Genomic DNA, 21,391 nt, shown 5'->3' on the forward strand with positions numbered 1-21,391 from the left:
ACCAGGGTGGATGGGGTGGATCAGAGGCCAGCTCTGCAGTCCCAGTGCCCCCGCCCCTGCCGTGGGATTTGAGTCTTAACTCCTCACTTAGTAGCTGGGTGACTGGAGGCAATTTGCCTCAGTGATCCTGCCTGCAAAAGGCAGGTAGGGGCTGATGGAATGCAAAGCACTCAGCCCCTAGCAGAACCAGTGCTTAAAGCCTGAGCTGCTAGGATTTTCCCACGGTCCACAAGGCCTCCCTGCTTCTCTGGTACAAAAGACAAGCTGTCTGTGCCACTAGCAAGGCTTGTGGCCCCTGTGCTCGCTCGGGCTCCAGCCCCAGCTCTATCAGTGGCCTATCTCTGCATTCCCTTGCACCTTCAGTTCCCTCTCTGGCCATGGCCCGGATGTGTCTCTCCAGCATGGAAACGCTGTCACGGCTTTCCCAGCATCTTGTTGGTTGCTCTCACCTATGTCCATCTCCCCTGCATTTAGTGCACTGCCTGCCTGACTCATGGTAGGAGCTCATTAAATAGTTGCTGAATTAAAATGACCTGGATGTTAAAAAAAAATTTTTTTAAACACAAAAAACCTGTCTCCCTTGGTGTCTTGTCTCACTCATGCTACGGTCCTCTCTCAGATCCTTGAAAGTGTCACCCTACTGTGCACACCGTCTCCACCCTTACTTCCCAGACATTCCTCTCCTCCTTTGAGTCTGCCTTCCTCACCCACCATTCAACTGAAACCACCCCAGGCCAAGGTCACCAACGACCTCCTGGCAGCTAGAGCCAATGAACCCACTTCGCACTTCATCTTACTTGACTTCTTGGAAGCACTTCACATCATTGTCCTCTCTCTCCTTCTAGAAACACTTTCCTCCCTTGGTTTCCAGGACTCCGCACTGCCATGGTGTTTCCCCTGCCTGTCTGGCCTCTCTCCTGGCTCATGAAATCCGCACCCCAGACTTCACTTACCATCTTTATGGTAACTTAAGCAACTCTGATATCTCTTGCCTCAGTCTAGTCCTCTCTCCTTAGCTCCCTTCAGAAACACTCCACACCACATGCTAAACGTGCTCCCCCAAACTGCTCCTTCTCTAATGTGATCCTTCCTGGTGAATGGGCCCACCATCTACCCCACTGTCTGAGCCTCCAAACCTCATGGTCATCTGGGACTCCTCTCCACCCCTTCTCCCCCAGAGCGATTTGTCACTACGCATGGTTCTGTCCCATCTGTGATCATTAATTTTATGTGTCAACCTGACTGGATCACAGGGTGCTCAGATATTTAGTCAAACATTATTTTTGGATGTGTCTGTGAGGGTGCTTCCAGAAGAGATTTGAATGGGTAGACTAAGTAAAACAGATGGCCCTCCCCAATGTGGTGGGCATCATATACTCCCTTAATGGCCTGAATAGAGTAAAAAGGCAGAAGAAGGATCTCTCTCTCGCTCTCTCTCTCGCTCTCTCGCTCTTTCTCTGACTACTTACACTGGGACATTGGTCTTCTCCTATCTTTAAACTTGAACTTACACCATTGGTTCTCTGGTTCTCAGGCCTTTGGACTTTGACTGGAACTACACCACTAGCTTTCCTGGGTCTCCAGCTTGCAGAGGGCAGATTGGGAGACTTCTCATCCTCCATAATTGCAACTGCTTGAACAGATTCCTTATAATAAACCAATCCCTAGATAGATAGATACAGATATATAGGTATATCTCTATACAGTTGACCCATGAGCAACGTGGGGTGAAGGGTGCTGACCTCTGCATGGTTGAAAATCCATGTATAATTTTGACTCCCCAAACTCTGAACTACAGTCCCCCGGTATACACCGGGGATTGGTTCCAGGACCCTTCACAGATACCCAAATCCTCAGATGCTCAAGTCTCTTATACACAATAAAATGGCGCATGTAGAACAATTCACACAGTTGGCTCTCCATATCCACAGATCCCCAGCCATAGATAGAAAATACTGTGTTTGATCTGTGGTTGGTTGAATCTGCAGATGTGAAAGCTGGGGATGTGGAGGGCTGGCTGTATATTTATTGAAAAACTTCTGTGTATAACTGGGCCCATGCAGTTTAAACCTGTGTTGTTCAAGGGTCAATTGGGTATACCTATATCTCTATATGTATATATCTCTCTCTCATTGTTGATATATACACACATATATCTCCTGTTAATTCTGTGTCTCTGGAGAACCCTAATACAACCGCCTAAATATATAATTCGGTGTTGGAGCAAAACTCTTCTCAGTGATTGACTTCCACCTGTCTCCTCTGTCACCATCCTAGCCAATCCCACCACCATCTCTTGCCTGCACGACTGCAATAGCCTCCTACCTTATCTCTCTGATCCTATTGTGGCCGCTACAGTCCATTCTCCACATGGTAGGTAGACAGACTGTTTTAAATACAATCGGCCTGGTCATGTAGTCCTGCTCCTTAAAGCACTCTTCAGGGATCCCCCCCCCATTTTCACTAGAATAAAGACTATAGCTCTGAATGTAGCCTACGGGGGCTTTGCATGAACCTCCCCTTACCTTTCCAATCTCATCTTGCACAAGTCTTTCCCCTTGTTCTATTCTGGCTTCTGTTTCCTTAAAAACATGATGACCTGGCTGGATTCTAGGCCTCTTCACATGCTGTTGCTCTCACTGGTTTAATTGTCTTCCATTCTCTTTGCCTAACTGATTTCTACTCATCCTTCAAGCTTTTAAGTCCGGCATGGCTTCCTCGGGGAGGCGTTTTCCGGCCGACACCCCCCCCACCGCCTCAAGCACAACTCATAGATCCTGCCTACTATCTTTCTGTCCCTTCACTCCAGGCAGTCTCAGGCCAACTGCGATAAGGGTGCGGCAGTGGGCAAAGGGTGAGAAGAGGGGTCCCGCCTTCCCAAGCCACACCCCTGAAGCGCAGCCTCCGCCCTTCACCTGATTCCCTGTGCCTACTCCAGCAGGGACTGGGAGAGACTGGGGTAGGACCCTCTCTCCTCACCATCACCCCTTTAAGTCCCCGTCCCTTATTATTTGCCCTCACCCTCTGCAAGGAATCCAACTGCCTTGGCCCTGAAACCCATGGTTTTATGGTACAGAGGGCCGATAAGAAAGGGAGGCTCAGTTTCTTGGATGGTACCCCAAGGGGGAACTTTGGAAGCCTGGGGCCTCCCTGATGTACTACCTTCCTGGCCTGGGCTACCCTGAGACGCCAAATCATTGCCTAGAATGCATATTCCTGACAAAAAGAGCCTGAAAATTCCAAACCCATCTGTGTACTGGAGTCTGCTTTAGGACTCTTCATTTGACTTCCTAGCATCCCCAGAAAGTTGGTATCACTCAAAAAGCCAACCTGGGATAAAAATGGAACCCAAGTCTTCTGGCTATCATTCCTGGCATTAGCCTCTACACTCAATCCTCAAAAGAGGCCCTGAATTTCATTGCCATTGTCTCAACCCTGCCATGGCTTTTCCTAATAAAAGTGGGTTATTTTCATTACTGGGCATTGGCATAACTTGCGCCAGCAACTTCCCATGGCTATATCTCACTCCACACAAACAGCTGGGAGTGTGTGTTTGGAGCTAAGCCCACACTTCCCCCAAGGCAGAGACTAGGGCATCGTTAGCCTCTGAACAGTCTCCGAGTCTTGCCATCCTTAGAATTCAGGAAGCTGAGCCAGGGCAAAGCCTGAATATCATGCCCCACCTACATAGGGCACAGGAAAACACCCCCTCCCCTCCCGCCCTTCCCCCAGCTCTGAAACAAAACAGGGCATCCTTCTAGCAAAGGGACACCTCTGTGAGTAACCAGGGATCAGGTGACAGGGAAATTGCTAAAGTGATTTGTGACAGATCTTACTAAACTTATCCCAGGGGGATGGGTCTGGAGATCATCTTACACACATCTCACGTACAAACTTGAGGATTCAGGACGTCTCTGCTTCCTGCTTCCAAACTGGTTTGGGCTGTTTCCTTATCTACAGTCTGGCTTTTGGAAAAACAAGTTTGGCCCACCACCATCTGTGACCCATGGAAGTTTGGGGAACCAAAATAGATGAGGACAGGACAGAAATTGAATGCCATTTCTTTATTATTATTCATTATCTGGTACAGAAAGAGACGAAATTTAACAACTAAACTCAACAATTACAGAGAGAGAGAGAGAGAGAGAGAGAGAGAGAGATCAGAAGCAAGTTTGTTTGTTGTCCCCAGGCTCCAATGAAATCCTGACACATTACTGAATGCACAGATTTCCCAGCTGACATGGGCCAACGCATGAGTACGAGCACAGTTTACAGTGGTATCAAAATTAATCCATTTCACAGCAATCATGTCTATAAGCTCAGCTGCACATAGAGTTTCCACTGTCACAAATTCACGATCACAGAGTGAAATAGCAGGTGTGTTCAGGCCTGGGAAAGTGGCATCCGTAAGGGGAGAGAGATTTGGAGGCAAAAGCAGCTGTGGGATTCGTCCCAATCTTGAATATCTGTGTTAATGCTCTGGCTGGGGGCGGGAGAAGGGCAGGCACTGTTCAAGGAGCAGATACCTCAGTACAATGGGACAACTGTTGAGGCATTGAGCCCGAGGGGGTGTGCTGTTTGCATATCTTTGTCAGAGAAATTCTTGCTAGAGAGAGACTCACCGCCCACAGCCTGTGAAAGGAGACGGCTCCCTACTTTTGAATATTTGGGGGCGAATGATAGGAGCGCCAGTCTGACAGGGGAAACATCTGCTTTACAGAATATTTAGCAAGATACACAGTTATATTACTTTAAATTGCAGTCTAGTTCACAAACTATGTTATTCCTAGGGAAAATAAAGGAGTAGAATGCAAAGCTGCAATACTCAACATCCCCACGATGGAGAGAGAATGAGATCGTCCCGTACACAAAGAGCCTCACATATGAGAATTGCTGAACCCCAAAGCAGAAGGCACGGTGCAGGGATCCTTAAGATCTTGAGCTTTTTGTTTGCAAAATATACTCATTTTATACTAGATCCCTCTTACACATATGACCCTGAAAATTGACTAACGGGAAGAGTATTTCAAATATTTCTAGGGAACAAGAATCGCAGATACCACGAATTATCTTAAGTTGTGATTTTCTCTAAGTTCTGAATTAGTGGGCTCCAAGATAATGGGCTTTTGCCATGGTTGCAGGCAGGCTGATTACAGTACTTTTGAATTAGCTAATTACACTAATTAGTATGAGGAGAGTTCAGTAGGGAGGATGTGCTTGTTTCTGAATCAGCACGATCCTGAAATGGAGCTCCATTACTTGTCAAGCTGAAAAACACCCTACACCAGCAGCTCTGCTGCCCAGCTCTCCATCTCGGCCTTGAACGTGAGGGCACGCACATGAGACATAGCACACGCGCACACTCCTAGAAAGACAGAGCGCAGGTAAGAGTGTCTCTCTCGATGATCTCTCTCTCTCTCAGACAAAAGAACAATCTAGAGGCAGTGATGTTTTTTTCTTCTTCTCCCGGGATGCCATTTGGTTGTTAAAAGATCAAACCCCAGCCAGAGAGGGACCATCTGGCTCCGACTCCTTAACAGACACTTGGCTGTCCTGCATTCCTCGTATTCAGACTACAAAACAGACAACGTCCAACAAATTGGGCAGATAGATTCCTGTTTTCCAAAGCACCCTAAGGAATTCACACTAATGGCAGTGGGATTGGCAAGTAGAAGAGGAGGCCCCTGGCCTCGGGTCAGACTGCTCGGTGTCGCATTTCCTTTTTGGTCACCCAGGGCGCAATGCTGGTGCCATGCGTGCTAGGCGCCTGTGTGCTCCACTCTTTCTCTTGTGCTTTAGTTTTGAAAACCCCAGACGGTGGGAAGCATTGGGTGGGGGAACAAGATTGCGATTCTTGTTTTTAAAATTCTTAAAAAGTTTTTGGTTGAAAACAATGACAGTCACAGTTCAGGGAATTTTTTAAAGCCTTTTCTTTTTTTTTAATGAAAAATAGCTAAATAACTAGCCCTGCCTTTTCCAAAGTCAATAGTCACACATCTTTCCACCAAAAATAAAAATAAAAAGGCTCGGTAGTGCTTCAGATTTCCTTCAGCTGCTGACGCCCACAGAACAGGAGCCAAGGCCAAGGGCACCGCACTAAATGGGTGTGTGATGGGGGTCCCAGCAGGCAGAGGCCCACAGGATGGAGCTGCTTTCAAAGTGCTTTGTGAAAGGGAGGCAGAAGGTGGCAACTTTGTGGGGGGAGGGGGCTCCAACAGCGTATCTTGGCTTTCCTGGCTCAGGGCTCTGTCATCAGCCTCCCTTCAGACCGGAACCCTCTTGATACAAATATAGCCACACACCAGCTATTGTTTCAGATAAGCATGTGAGAAAAGGCAACGTGCACACGTGTACACACACACACACACACACACACACACACACACACACACACACACAAACAACAAAAATATCACTTACTGCAGCGTTAGCATTGTATCAAATCAACGTCCATACAAAGACAGAGTTTGAAAGATATGTACAGGGCATTCATAAAAGCCAAATGTGCACCGCGAGGAGTAATGACCATTGTAGACTGCACAGTCTTTTTCTACAATATACTGCAAAAAACGTCCCAGAGACCACGGTGGCAACCCCACCCGGAAGATTGCTGCAAAGCACCTGAACTAGAGAACACAGGGCATTAAAGGAACCACCTCTGAGTGAGCTCTCCCTGCAGGCCTGTGCTCAGCGCCTGAAGGACACTTGCCACCCTTCCCGGGGTCAGGCCCCTGCTTCCAGCTCTCTCTGGTCTCCACCCAGCTGCAAAGTACCTGGCAGCTGGGTGGGGAAGGGATCCACAGATGCCAAAGGCAGCAGGCGTTCCTTGGTTCTGGTTGGTGGGGCCCATGCCTGGCTCTCTGCTCCGTGGGGAGGAGACACATAGGGGTGACTTCCCCCAGGTCCCACACAGGCACCTGCCCGAGGAAATGCTGGGAGAACAGGGGCTGGCCCCAGAGCTTCAGGCGGCCCCAGGTCCTCCGACATGGCCAAATAGTATCGACCACAGCTTCCATCATGAAAAAAGCAGGGACTTTCTAGGCCTTCAAGAAGAAGGGGAGGAGTGCAGTGCTAGAGGCCCAGAGGGATGAAAAGAGGAAGGAAAGGTGGAATGCCACCTTGTCAGCACCTCTAGCATCAGGGAGCTCTTGGGGGAGGGGGGACTGGACAAAAAGGGCCCATTGGCAGGAGACTGACTCCCCAGATTGAGACTCAACATCACAGTCAAATGAAGCCTCCACTAAGACTGGTCCCCAATAACCTACACATTTCTAGAAGAATCTTCCTAAGGGCAAACCTCACTGCACAGGCATTAGCTCAGTCAGCCTCTAAATAGGCCTGTGAGGTAGGGGGAAAGATGGAGAACCCCAGCCACAGTGCCGAGCCGTCCAAGCTGGTGGCCTCCCTGGGGTCAAACACAAGCTTCCTGACTTGAAGCAAGTCTCAGGGCAAGTTCCCCGGGCTGGAGGGGCCTCCGGAAGACATCTGTGGCCTCAAGGCAGGGCTGCATTCAAACAACGAGGCCCGATGCCTGCCTTGGAGAGCTGTTTAGACAGATAGAAGCTTGTCTTCTCAGTGGGGTTTGAACTGCTGTGGTTACCAAGAGACCCTGGCTGTGCACTCTTTTGGGCTCAACGAAAAGTTGCTACATTTTTTTAAAGCACCACAGAGGAAAACTGGTTTGGCGCCACGGCCAAGAGGACGGAGATTGAAGGTGGGGAAGGCGGTGTCAACAGTGTCTTTCGTGTGGCCACTGACAGCTAAAGGACAGGTCACCTCTGCCCCACTGCTGTCTGAAGCCTCACTGAAATGGATAGATGGACAGCTCCTGGGCCACAGAAAGGGGTTACTAAAAATGGACCAGCACCTGGCAATGACAGGGCAAATCCCAGACGGACCTTCTACCCTGGGTCATGGGCTTCCCCATCTCCCTCACAAAGAAATTTCACAAAAGGGACACTTTAGGATCTTCTCCCCAGGTGGGCACCATCATTAAGGAGAAATCAGCCATCTGAAGTTCAACTCAACACACCTACTCATGAAGAAGGAAGTATCTTAAAAGTTCAAAGCCAGAGTGCGCAGTGCTGAGGGGGCCAAGTTCATGGGTTTAATCGTGCTATGGGCCAATCAAGCTCACCGGGAGAAAACTTCAGCTCTCTGCTCCAGCCTGTACCCCAACCATTCAGAGGCCACGGGCTCCACAGGCAGGGTCAGCCATATCAGTTTTCCTGGGACTGGGACTGGGCTCATGCCAGTGGGTGGCAGTTTTAGCACAGCCAGTCCATGTGTCTGGAGAGCCAAGGCCAGGGGGAGGCCAAGCACAGCAGAACCAGAGCAACCCTCCAGGGTGGCCAAGTTCACGGGGGCCCCTTGCTCAATCTGGAGGCACAGCTCTGCCAGCCAGGCCCCTTGCCCCTCATCTTTCACACACCCTGTCCTCCTTCCAGGTTGTCCTTGATGTTCCCCTTAACCTGGTCAGGAGGGTGGGGTGGGTGTTGGGGAGGCAAGGGTCAGATCTGTAGGACTGATTTCCTTTGGTCCGTTAGGAGTGGCCCAGGTTATAATGTTTTGTCTCGTAGTGTTCCTTGTTTATTTGTTTGTTATTACTTTTTGTTTTTTGTTCAGTCCTTGTCCCTGTCTTCCAAATGTAAGCCAGGGATAGAAAGCACAGGACTGTTTCAGGAAAGGGAAGGGTGCTGAGGACTGGCCTCTCTCTCTCTCATCTCTGTGGCCTAGGTTTACAGACATGGGCAGGTCTCCAGCTGGCTGCATGGCCCCGGGGCCCGAGTCTATGGACATTCTGGCCACAGTCAACTCCGTGGGGTGATTCCTTTGGCATTAAGAGAAGCCAGTCCCTGACAGGAGGACAGGATGGTGGGGCGTGGCGGCTTCTGGAAGAGCTGGGCTCTCCCCAGGGGCATGCGTGTTCCCTACCCCCCTCCACCTGTCTCTGACAACTGTCTTCCTACAAATCCATGGTTAGGAAATTATTTGGCAACAAGGAGGCTAAGGCTGTTTTGTGGTGGCACAGTCTTTAAAAAGTTAAAAAGAAAACAGGAGACTCCTGAAAGAGGCTTTCACACCAGACAGGACGCGAGTCCCACTACTTATCTGAGCCAGGGTTGGCAGCCACTATCTCCTCATACTTTGGGGGTGGGTCACTGTAAGAGACACTGGCCTCCTCACTGCTGCTCTCTTGGGGCGCAGTCACCTCCTCATAGGATGGGGGAGGGGTGGCACTGGATAGTCTGGAGAGAGAGAGCTCTGGAAGGTAGAGGGTGCTCTCGAGGCGGACTGTGGTTCTGGCCCCCCGGCTGGGCCCCAGCACCACCTGTGGGTTGTTCCCTGCCTCCCGGTGCCCAGAGGACTCCCCCTGGCTATGCACAGTGCCCCGGTACACCATGACCCGGGGCAGGCTGTGCCCGGCGCGACTGGCTAGGTACCGGTTCTGAGCATATGAGGGGTGATGACGGGTGGCTTTCTGCAGCTGGCACCTCCAGATGATGAACAAGGCAATGACAATCAGCAACGCCACCCCCAGAAGAGGCACCACCACATACATGGCATCAGAGCTCTGCGCGGGGTCTCGGACTGAGTAGACGGCATTTGGGTACCCCTTCCAGAACTCCATCTGCAGAAGAAGAAGGACCACTTATACATATGCTGACGCGCAACTGCTCATGCCCCAGATGGACCCCAGAGTCCTTCTGCAAGGCTGCTCCCCACCCCGCCCCATCTGACTGGCCGCTGAGAGCTATCAGAGAGGCTGTGGAATGCACCAAGGGCAAAGGACCAGATGCACCAAGTGAGGAGGCCCCCAGAGTGAGACAGAGGGGACTCTAAGGACGTGGTCTTGTTCTAAGGAGATGTCTGTTTTTCTACGGCCCAATGGCCCTGCTCTGGACTGCGCTGGCTTTCCTTCCTGGCCTCCGATTCATCTCAGGCACCCGGGTCTGTCTGCTCTTGTTAATCCTGAGGCTACCTCCGCTCCCATCACCCAGCCCCAGGGCAGTACATGCCGTTTTCTCTTTGTCCTCAAACACCTCCTTGACCTCTTCATAGCTGCAGATCTCCTCCATGCACTCCCGCTCGATGGTACCTTGGCGCAACTCCTCCAGGAACTCATTGGCACGAGGGAACCGTTTCAAGACCGAATGGGCATTCTTGGCCTCCAGAAACACTGCAGAGAGAGCTGCAGTGAGGCCTGGCATGGGGAGCCTGTCTGGCTCCTTCAAACCAGACTCAGCCCAGGCACAGACGCACAAAGATGGAGGGAAGCAAGGCAAAGCCAGTGGGCTAGCTGCCCTCCTGGACACAGCTGGCCCTCTGTAACGGGGATGGAAGGGCGGACTTTCTGTGATGCCATGATGTGTATGCCTAGAATATCATGGGCCCAACAAGACTCAGGCCTCTGGTGCTTTGGAGGAAACTGAAGAGTGCGTGTTGCATAGGAACAATGGACATAAAGGAGTTTCAGGATTGCAGTCATCAGTAAAAAACACCCAGTATCTCCTCCTCACCTCAAAATGACAAAATTGGAGTCCTTATCATGAGAATGTATTCCCCTTTGAGGGTGATGCTGGTGACCAATACCAAATAGTCTCTTAAGACTCCATCAGGGTGGCGTCCCTCCACCTGAATAACCAACCACCTGTGCCATCAGATGGCCTGGCATCAACAGCCTTGCCCAAGGTAGTCTAGTACAAATCCAGGCAGGGGTAGGTCAGACACCCCAGGGAGAGGAAATCCTGGAAGGACTTGAAAGGTGGACATGCACCTTTCCCATGAGCCCTTGTGCATGGCCCTTCACCATTCAGCCTGGGCCCGGAAAAACTCACCTGCCATGGCACTCCCTCAGATTCAGCAGCTCACTTGCCTGGCAAAGGAGAAAAGCACAGTCACAGTGAGATCACATCCCCAAACCTACAGGGCACCCTCTTGGCCCTGGAATGTGACCCCATCCCCACCAGCCTGGTCAAAGGTCAAAGCAGCACCTATGAGGCACAGCACCCTCTATGCAGCCACTCACAGCCCTACTGCTCCCCATTCTGCCCTGGGCTCTCCTCCAGAGCCCCCTGAGGCCCTGCAGAGCCCGAGCAGACCTTCTAGCTGTCTCCTCCAAGAACATTGGCCGTCTAGAAGACCTAGACCGTGACTTTTTCCTTTAAAAAAGAAAAACTCTTATAGGCCGAGGTGCCTCCTTCCTCGCTTCCCGCAAGGAATCTGCACATTTTTTAGTTGGAAAGGACCTCGGAGAGATGGGGAGTTAGGTGAGGTCAAGCAAATCAACAGTGACAGAGACAGGACCCGTTTCGAGAACTCATTTTGCTCACGATGGCAAGTCCCAGACACCTCTATTGACAAGCACATTCCTTGAAAACAGGCAGCATGTATTTAAGAAGCAGGCACCGGCAAAGCTTAACATGGCGACAACAACCATCTCAAAAGTCATGGCCCAAACTCAGACGATCTGCTGCATTCGTGTTCACTAGAGAGGGTGGCAAGGATCTCCTAAAACCAGCCAGCCACCTCTCCTCTCTTTGCATTATAGAACATTGCAGCAGAGTACCAAGACATGATTGACGTGAGCAAAACTGAGACACTAACTCAACGCAAGTATTGCTTCTTATGTGAGCTATTGCCCAGAGAATTTGCTCCTGCTCAGGAATTATGCAGCCAGTATGTAAATCCACGCCACAGCGCACTGCTCTCCCTAACACGCATTCCCACTCGTGCACATGTTCCAGAGCAGTGGCCAAGCTGTCCACATCCAGGAGCAATCACCCCACTACTCCCCTCCCCAAGCAGAACCTCTGGTTTTATGACTAACTGAATGCAGGACACATGAACGGTGTAACCCGTTGTGCTACCCTTTTTGCCTAGGCTGCCAGGAACTTCAGCGGTAACAACACTGACCATCAAGCACAGATGCCCTTGACGCCCACATGTTAAGCACATATGCTTCTCCCCTGCGACATGGTATATACACTTTTCTATTTATGTTTTCAGAGTCTGAAGTATATTTAAAATATATCTTCTAATCCTTTTGGCAAACAGGTATAAATCATAAAATTCAAACTAAGGGGAAAACAGTAAATCTAACATCCATCTATGGAAGCAGCAGGTCAAGGGAGCTTTTCTCTTTTGAACCCCACAACGATCCCACCCAAAACTACCAATGTGTCACGCCGTCAACAGATGGGCCTGCTACTGTGAGAAAAGTTGACCCCCATTGTTTATGAGAGTGAAGGTGGAATATTATCTCTAAATTCTGCTTCCATGGCGGATCTCTGAGGCTCCCCTAGAGCCAACGCCAGTCATGTGGCCAGGGTGTGGGTTGCAATGCCTAACAGCAAGGTTTTTGATTGAAGAAAAATGGAGCCCTTGTGTCAGGGTTTCAAGAGCATGAGTAAAGGCTTTACTAATAAGTGAAGATAGAAAAATATGCTTCATTGCTTATCAAAGAGAACTGCAGTGTTGTTGTTGTTTTGAATTTTTATGTGGGAAAATTACATAACAGCTTACACATAAGCCACCTCTTGTCCCAGACACACCTGACTTTGGTACCTGCACACCCACACATCCCATAGCCCCAAATGTGAGCTATCCTGACACCTGCAAAAGTCATTAGTTCATTTTTAGGCTTCAAACATGCTAGGAACTCCCTCAAACAGCTCACAAGACATGGCCCCACTCCATTAACAATTCTGTAGGCAACGTCACTGCTGCCGCTGCCATGAGGCCTCCTCCCCCTCCTTCCTCCAAATGTAGCGCCTGCTTCTCCCCCTATAAATACACCATCCATAGGCTGTTACTATGGCAACAGTGAGGAAGCATGCGGGCTCCACGACAGAGAATGCTGCAGCAGTCACGCATGTATATGTCCCTCCTGCCCCTGGTGGATACTGTAAGGCTGGCTGTAGGCCGGAGGAATTTTTAACCCACTCCCCACAGGAACACAGCTGAATCCTGGAGGCCTGGAAAGGAAGGAAAGCCACCACAAAGACCTTCCTTAACCCCACCCCAGGCTGGGGCTTCCGAATCACAGCACTCTGGGACGGGGCTCCCCAAGTCCCTCGAATGGGGACTGGCGGCCATCAGACCTGGTGTCCCAAGACGTGGCCTCCAAACCACTTCTCCCAATCCAAGCTTAAGCTCTTATTTCCCTCACTCAGAACTGATCGCTAGGAAAGCTTCTGTGATCTCCAAATCTCATGACTCATCGACACACCCAGTGACACGGAACTCCAAAATTATGCTCCAACTCAAACTCTGGACCCTCCTTGTCCCCTTGCACTCATACCAGCCCTGGAAGTGCCTGTCCTCGCCCTCCAGCGCCCACCACCAGAGCCCTGCCCAGGAACTCCAGCTTCTGGCCCAGCAACACTCTTCTCCCGGGTGTGCCCAAGACCCTCAATGCCTGGCCCAGCGGAGCCTCCAGATCCCACCCCCCAACAGTGTCCCGCGCCCAGCTCAGTGGTCCTAGACACTGAACCGTGCCCTCGGGGCTGGGGCGCCCAACCCCAACGGCCTCACCGTTCTCCGGGCCCAGGAGGCGGCCGCCCTGTTTGCGCAAGCAGCCCGCCACCTCGCTGCTGCGCCTCTTCCAGCAGGGCCCCTGTCCCCGCCCACCTGCTCCCCGTCGGCCAAGCCCCCCGGCCCAGCGCAGCCGTCTCCTCCTCCCTCCCTCCCCGCCCCGCTGCCCTTCCGCCGCCCCGGGCGCCCCGGTGCGTTCCCAGCTGGGGCCGAAGTGCGCCTGGAGCTCCCGCCCCTCGCAGTCGGGCGCCCAGGCCTTGCCCATTACCTCGGTACCCCCCTGCCCTGCTCTCCTCTGGGGGCTCCGCCGCTGCCCGCCCCCCTACACCCTGCCGCGCCAGGTCTGGCCTCGCGCCCCGCGCCTGGCGCGCCACCCTAAAGCGCCACGACCACCGTGCCCCAATCGCCAGGCCGCGATCGTCGCACCACACCCCGCACCGGGCTGCCAGGCTGAGGAGAGGAGAAGGGGTGGGGGCGACGGGAGCGGGCCAAGGGGGGCAGGGAGGGCGGGCCGGCGAGCTGGGCCGGAGGGGCGGCGGCGCGCACCGAGCACCGCGCGCCCGCGCCCCACTCCGCCGGCGCCGCCCCTGCCCCCTCCCGTGCCGCCGGGGGGCGGGGCCTGGCCAGCGGGCCCGGGACGTGCCAGGGACCCTTAGCCAAAGGCGCGGGTCCCGTCGTGTCCCCGGGCGCAGGCCCTCGGAAGCCCAGTCGCTGCAGCGGGCTCGGGCGGCCGCACCCAAGGCCCGTGCGCCAGGCGTCCCCGCACAGCCCAACCCAACCCCTCCCCCCCCACACACTGTTCCTTACCCCTGCTCACCTGTCATTGCGACCGGCCCTCCCCCGAATGCCAGCTAAGAAAAGAGGGGCGCGGACTGGGTCTGCCTTGCCAGGGTTCCAGCGGGCCCGCAGAAGAAAGGCCGGGTGGAGGCCGCGTTCCGCCAATGACTGGGTGACCTTGGCTTCGTCACTTACCTGCCCCCCGCTCCCCACCCCCGCCCTGGGACGCCAGGCTTCTCTTCTGTCAAATCTGGGAAATGGGGAGAATCCTGCCTCTCTCGCGGGGCTGCAGCGAAATAAAGGTGGAAATGGGCTTGGGAAACTCTTCAGGTGCAGAAAGGGGAGAGGAAGGAATCTCTTGGGTCTCCAAAGGGAGCGCTGGCTGGGTGGGTGGGGCACTCAGGAAGCAGCGCTGTGGGAAGTTCGGCATGACAGGACAAGACGCTGGTAACAGAGAGATGACACCAGGCTAGGGGGGACCGCCCCAGAGGTGGACTGCTAAAAGAAGGCAGGACGGTTCTAAGGGAGCTCAGGGTCTCGGCTGCCAAGGCCTCCAAGGAGGGGCCCGGTGCGCAGTGCTGGGTTTTCAGGGTTCTTTTTCTTCTCTGCGCCTGTGGAGCCCAGCCCAGCCCTGGAGTTGGCTCCCCCTACCCTCCCAATTTGGTGCTTTGGGGCAGATTCCAGGCAGAGAAACAGCAACCTGTCCTGCCACAGGGTGACAGGGGAAATAGGGGAGGAAGACCTGCAACACCCCGGGCCTCTTCCAGTTCAGCTCCAGGGCTGGCAGAAAGCAGCCTTGGCCAGGGCTGAGCTACTCCTCTTCCTCCCCTTCCCCCACTCCCAGGGGTGCTTTCCCTTCCAGCTCTGCGGCCACTTTGCTCAGAGTCGGCTCCTGGCTGGCTTGCTCTTCCGTGGCTGCCGCAGCCCCCTCCTTGCCCTGGACAGAACCTCTGCACCCTCCCCCCATTGAAGGCAGCAGGGCCACGGCCCCTGGCCTGTGGGGCAGGCTTCCACAGAAAAACATCAAGATCACCTGAGGATGAGAATGGAGCTCCTGTGGGGCCCAGGGACTGCATATGTTTGAGATGCACCCTCAGTTTAGGGGGAAGGAGCCTGGCTCATGGTTGATGGGAGACATTGTTTGGGGCTGTTCAGGAATTTACTCCCCAGGTTTTCTCGTCTCCCGCCATGTCCCCATCCTGATCTTAAGAACCACCGTGTTCCCAGGTGATTTCACACAGCTCTGCGTGTGAGGCAAGGGTCTATGGCTTTCGCCCTCCTCCTGGCATCCCACCTCAGCTTCTGACTCCAGCACCACCAGGCTGCTAGTTCCCTCTTGTCCAGAATGCCTTTCCTCCCACTGTCAGCCTCTGTGCACTGTATTCATTCTGCCCCCATAGCTCAGGGACCTTGAGGGATTCTCCGCCCCCACCGGTGTTGACTGTTCCATTCTCAGCACTTCTCTGCGGAGACTGTAATAAACAGGGGGCCTCTGTGAATGCCAAGGGCAGGAAGGATTCAGAGCGGCACCTCTGCAGCGTGCTGGCTGCTTCAACGCTGGGAGGTACCACTGGTGAGCTCTGTGATCCTCGCAAGTGATTTCACCTGTCTGCATCTCAGTTTCCTCAACCGTCAAATGAGAATGATAATAGCACCGGCCTCCAAAGGTGGTGAGGAGGGCAAAAGGGATGGATAATCACGTCAGGTGTGCCTGGTGCTTAGTATGAGCCCAATACAGGTCAGCTTTGGCCGCGTCCAGCCTCGCCGTGTTCATTTGGTTGCTCACGTGGGTTGCACACTCCTTCGCTATCTTGGGATCAGAGAGCTTCTCTCTTCATGTGGCCCTAGCATCCAACACAGAGCTTCAGCTCACTAGATGCTTGCAGAGCTGGGGTGGGAGAGGCTGGGTGAAGGCGTGCGGCTGGAGTGGGGCTCAGCCTTCGACTTACCACCAAGATGTTGCCTCCAATACCACCAGCCTCTCTGGCCCCTGCGTCCTCCCCATGGGGAGCCCGAGTCCTGGCTTCCTTCGGAACATGGCTTCCTCAGGGGGCTTTTTAACTTCCCTCAGGATGGCTTCAGGCCCTCGCAGGGACTGTCTGGGGAGGCCCCACATCTCTGCTTTTAGATCTTGACCTGAACAATCTCCCTGTGCCCCAAGGATAAGAAGGGCATGGCCACTGGCTTCTCTGCCTGGCAAGGCACTGGGCAGTTTGGTGCACTAGATGAGCTTTATTTATTATTTTTTTCAACCAAATCGCAGTTACTTTAACCTCCCTAGGCTGCTGGCACAGCTCAGATCCTCATTATCTAAATCTTGGAGAGGTGTTCTGGTCTTCCTGTGAGCCTTAACTGCCTCTCCGCCATCTCCATCATACCCATCATGCACCTTTCTCTGGCTGCATTGATTATCTCAAGAAGCACACCTTGGCACACATCAAAATGACATGTGTAGGACACTAAGGATCATGGGAGGATCCAGCTCCTAAAGAGTGTACAGCACAATTGCTAATAATTTTAAAAGATGACAAAAGGCGGGTCATATTTCAATAAAAATTTCCAATACACTGAGATAGGACAGACCTTTCACCCAACCTTGTTCGAACTTCTAACCTGTCTCCATTTCTGATCCAGATCCCATCTGGCAGGACCAGCTTCATGGGTGTTGGACCTATGGAGTTAGACAGGGTCCAGCACTTAGAAGGGTTTCCTATGCTTGGTTTAAGGCTCTGCTGTTGCCATCTTGGAATTCTTAATACTTTTTGAACAAAAGACCTACGTTTTCATTTTGCACGGGGCCCTGCAAAGTATGCAGGCAATCTTGCCCATTAGTGGTATTCCCAACATCTTTGATCCTATCCCAGGGTCTCATCCACCCTGCCACTCTTCTGACTCTTCTCATCCTCCCCTCTGCAAGCTTTGACCAGTCCCCACTTTCCTCACCCTTCAATGCACCAGTTACTCCATCTTCCTCCACATGGCCTCTTCCTAACCCCATCCCTGTGCCTCATCCTTTGGCTGAGACAAGTACCCCTCCTCCAGCCTCATTCACTCCTGGCACCTCACTCTCTACCCAACTTTCATTCACCCCAGAGTTGAACCCTTCTATGGCTCTGTTGCTCCCCATCCCCTTATGTCCTCACCAAGCCTCACCCCATCCCTGAGCCTAAACACTGATCCTTACCCCATAAGGGCCTCATTTCATCTCTGCACACTAATTAACCAAATAATCAAGTACTATGGGATGAATGGTGCCCCCCCCAATTCATGTGTCCGCATTTGTAGACAGGGTCTTTACAGTGGTAATTAAGGGAAAATGAGGTCATTAGTATGGGCCCTCATCCAATCTGACTGTAACAAGAGGAGATTAGGACACAGACACACAGAGGGCAGACCATGTGAGGACACAGGGAAAAGACAGCCATCTACAGGTCAAGGAGCAAGGCCTCTTAACGAACCAACCTTGATGACACCTTGATCCCAGACTTCTGGCCTCAAAATCTGGGAGAAAATAAATGTCTATTGTTTAAGTCACCCAATTTGTGGTACTTTGTTATGGCAATCCAACACAGTAAGACACCAAGTATTTACTCAGTTTTACTACGTGCCAGGCACTTTTCTAGGACCCAGGATTGCAGAAGCCAACAAAATAAACAAAAGCTCCTACCCTCATGGACATTAGACAAAGACACAAAGAAGTTGGAGATACAGGATGTTGGGGGATGATCGGTGCTATGGAGAAAAATGAAGCAGAGAAGGTCTTGGGGCATGGGGTGTTTACATGCAGTGGTCATGGAAGACCCTACTGAGAAGATGGTATTTGAGCCGAGGTTCAAAGGAGATGAAGGGCTACACTGTTCCAGGTCGAGGTATCCACGTGTGCAAAAGCCCTGGAATCAGGGGCATGCCTAGTATATCCTTGAGTCAGCCAGGAGGCTGGTGTGCTGACGTGGAGAAAATTAGAGAGGAGGACAGTGGAGGATGAGGCCAGGGAAGCCACGATGGAGTGGTGAGAGATCATGCAGGGGTTCTCAGGCCATTGTAAGGACTTTGACTATTAGAGTGATGTGGAAAGACATTGAAGGGTCTGAGTTCAGGAGTAACAGAACCTGATTTCTATTTTCATATATGTCCTCAATCTGACGGCTTTATGAGGACATATTGAAGAGTGGTAAGAGTGGAAGCAGGGAGCTTATTTAGCAATTATTGGAATAATCCAGGTGAGAGATGATGGTGGCTTACACGAGATGAGGCAGTGGAGGTGGTGAGAGGTAAGCAGATTCTTTTTTTTTTTTTAAGATTTTTATTGGGGAATTGGGGGAAGGGGAACAGACAAGTTGCTGTCCTTTTGTTCTTCAGTCTAGTTGTGGAGGACGTTGCTTCACTGGCCCAAGTTGGCACCATCATTGCGCTCTTCCCTGGCGAGGCAGATCAGTCGCCGGCTTCTGAACAGCCGCTCACTGCGGCTGCTGGCCACTCACGCTGGTTGCTGGCTACACACGGTAGCCCATGGCAACCCACTGCCACAGGGGCTGCAGCCTATGCCATCGCCGGTGACTCACAGCAGCCCAGCTCCAGGTCGAGCTGTTGTTCAGCATCTTAGCTGTGGAGGGCAGTGTCACTGGCCCTCATATGTGGGATCCGAACCGGGGCCCTCTGGCGTCCCAAGCCAGCTCTTAACCATTGCGCCACTCGGCCGGCCCCAGCAGATTCTTTTTTTTTTTGATGGTGGAGTCATTAGAGTTTGATGACAGATAGGTATTGGGCTATGATAGAAAGACAAGAGTCAAGGACAGCTCTCAGGATTTTAGTCAGAGGAATGGGAAGGATGGAGGTGCATTAGCCGAATTGAGGAAGACAGCACTGGAGGATGGAGTTGGTTGGATGAGGAATCTGGAGTTCAGGGCAACATAAGGACTGGAGAATAAGTAGCATCTAATCAGTATTGAAAGTCCTGAGACTGGATGGCATCAACTAAGGAGAGAGTACAGAAAAATCAACCCAAGAATGAAGCCCTGGGAAGTCCAACTTTTAAAGGTGGGGTAAATGAGAAGGAACCAGCAAATGAGACTGGAAGAGTGATCAGGGGAGATGGGGGCGGGGCAGAAGAATGTAGAGCCAACTGAAGAACGTGTATCAAGAAGCAGGGAGTGATCAATTCTTCAAATCCTATTGACTGGGCAGATAAGAGGAGGACAAAGCAATGACCATTGTTTTTAACAACATGGAGGTCATTGGTGACTTTCAAGAGCAATTTCCAGGGAGGCTTGGGGGCACAAAGGCAAATCAGAGTGTTTCCAATCAAGAGTGGAAAAAAAGAAATTGGAAACTGTGAGTACTAACGGACAACGCTTTTGAAGGGTTCTGCTGCTGTAGAGGAGAGCAGAGAAAAGGGAGAGTGGTGGCTGTGAGGCTACAAGGGGACAAGATAAAAGTATTTTTTTTAAATGGGAGAAATGAAAGCATGGTGACTTGTTTGTGTGCCAATGAGCCAGTAAAGAGGGAAAAACTGTTGATGCAAGAGAGAGGTGCACAGATGCAGGTAGGTGGGAGAGGTGATGGTAGAGCTTGGAGCAGTTCTCTTCTGATGGCTTCTGTCTTGTCAGAGAAATAGGAAGCCAGGTCACCAGCTGGGCGAGAGGGTGGGAGAGAGGTGTTGGTGGTTTCAGGAGAGAAGGTTCGAAATAGTCCTCTGGGAGATGAGGAGGCTGAATGCTCTATGGGAATGAGGCGTGATTGTTGGTCTGCATTAAGGGCCCACTTGAGATTTAATGGCCATTAATTTAAAGTGAAATTACTCAGCTTGTCTGCATGGTTTTCTCCAGCCACAATCAATCTTATGGGTGTAGACCCAGAGTGAGTGAAAGGTTGGATTTTACCAGGTTAAGCTTTGCTAGATGAACACAAAGAAATGACAGGGAAACACAGGAGTTTCTCGTGGACGTAAGAGAAAAATTATGACAATTGATTATAAATTTTAGGCTGGGTAAGGAGAGAAGTAAGAATAGAGTCAGAGTTTGGTGAAGGACAGGGAAAAAAAAAACACCAGTAGGGTTGTTGGCTGAAGGGGTCCCCGTGGTGGCCAAAGAGTTGTTGGAGTTCTTGTACTAAAAGGAATGAGCTGGCTTTCTGAGAGCAGGATATATGGAGATCATGGAGAGGGTGGTGATAGTAGGTCACAGCAAGGTCTTAGGGTGTGACCACAGGAGTAAGCAGCTACTCCTGTTGGGAGTAGTTGGGAGCAGAGAGAAAGTTGGGAGGAGAGAAAGAGCATTGGCGGGGAGTAGGTCAAGGGACTGGAAGACCCCAAGGTTGAATTATCTATGTGGATATTTGAATCACCAAGAACGCACATGTTTAACCAACTCTTACATCAGACCCCTTGAAGCCTTATCACCTCCCTACCCCCTCACCCCATTCCTCAGATTCATCATGAACCCGAAGGGCACCCCATTCCTGAGCTTCACATCTTCCCATAGCCTCACCCCTCCCTCAACCTCCCTTGTTCTGGAGGTCACCCCACCACTGAGCCTACGCCTAGGAAGAGGCCCGTGTCCCAATCCGCCAGGGATTTCCTGAGTCTCGCCTCTGAACATTTAATTGAGCACCTACTATGTGCTAAGCACTATGCCTGGTGTTGGTGACATAAAGGTGTATCAAGTGGACCAGATCTCTGCCCTGCTTCTATTCTGGTTAGAGAGAGACAATAAACTAGCAAACACAGAGAATACCTAAGGAAGCAGTTGGTAGAGGTGCGATGGAGGAAACCAAAGCTGGGACCGGGGCCTGCAGTGCCAGGTCAGTGACTCTTACCTCATCCTGACTCTAACCCCAGCCTGGAGCCTCCCAGTGTGGGATTCTCACCCCAGACCAGCTCATGGGGACAATATGTTGCTTTCATCACTCCCCCAGAGTCTGCCCGCTCCACCCCCAGCACTGACTTTTACCTCCTTCATGGGCTTGCCCGCCCCTGGTCTAGAGAAGCTCCCCCATCTCTGACCCTCACTTCTACACAGCGTGCCACACAACTTGGTCCCTGAGCCCCACCCCAGTCCCACCCATAACCCTGCTCAGCCTC

The 21,391-nt window shown here is 52.0% G+C and overlaps 1 protein-coding gene across 3 annotated transcripts; it reads right to left on the minus strand.

Moving 5' to 3' along the window:
* Positions 1 to 4,059: 4,059 nt before the first annotated feature.
* Positions 4,060 to 14,574, minus strand: PRRG3 (proline rich and Gla domain 3). Of its 3 annotated transcripts, none has more exons than XM_019632183.1 (4): positions 14,354 to 14,574; positions 10,839 to 10,876; positions 10,020 to 10,180; positions 4,060 to 9,631 (listed from the first exon to the last, which is right to left on the minus strand). In XM_019632183.1, the coding sequence occupies exons 2-4, from the start codon at positions 10,843 to 10,845 to the stop codon at positions 9,104 to 9,106; spliced, it is 696 nt and encodes a 231-aa protein (XP_019487728.1). In that variant the 5' UTR covers positions 10,846 to 10,876; positions 14,354 to 14,574; the 3' UTR covers positions 4,060 to 9,103. The 3 variants fall into 3 exon arrangements, with proteins under 3 accessions (XP_019487728.1, XP_019487726.1, XP_019487725.1); XM_019632181.1 differs by lacking the exon at positions 14,354 to 14,574 and adding an exon at positions 13,805 to 14,038; XM_019632180.1 differs by lacking the exon at positions 14,354 to 14,574 and adding an exon at positions 13,537 to 13,625.
* Between the last annotated feature and the right edge of the window lie 6,817 nt (positions 14,575 to 21,391).

Source organism: Hipposideros armiger, unplaced genomic scaffold, assembly GCF_001890085.2.
Source record: "Hipposideros armiger isolate ML-2016 unplaced genomic scaffold, ASM189008v1 scaffold_1096, whole genome shotgun sequence".
Lineage (NCBI taxonomy): Eukaryota > Metazoa > Chordata > Mammalia > Chiroptera > Hipposideridae > Hipposideros > Hipposideros armiger.

Excerpts from the sequence above, each read along its gene's own strand:
- PRRG3 (XM_019632183.1), bottom strand. Across the intron at positions 9,632-10,019 it reads TTGAGGACAAAGAGAAAACG|ATGGAGTTCTGGAAGGGGTA; the intron begins GCATGTACTGCC and ends CTTCTTCTGCAG.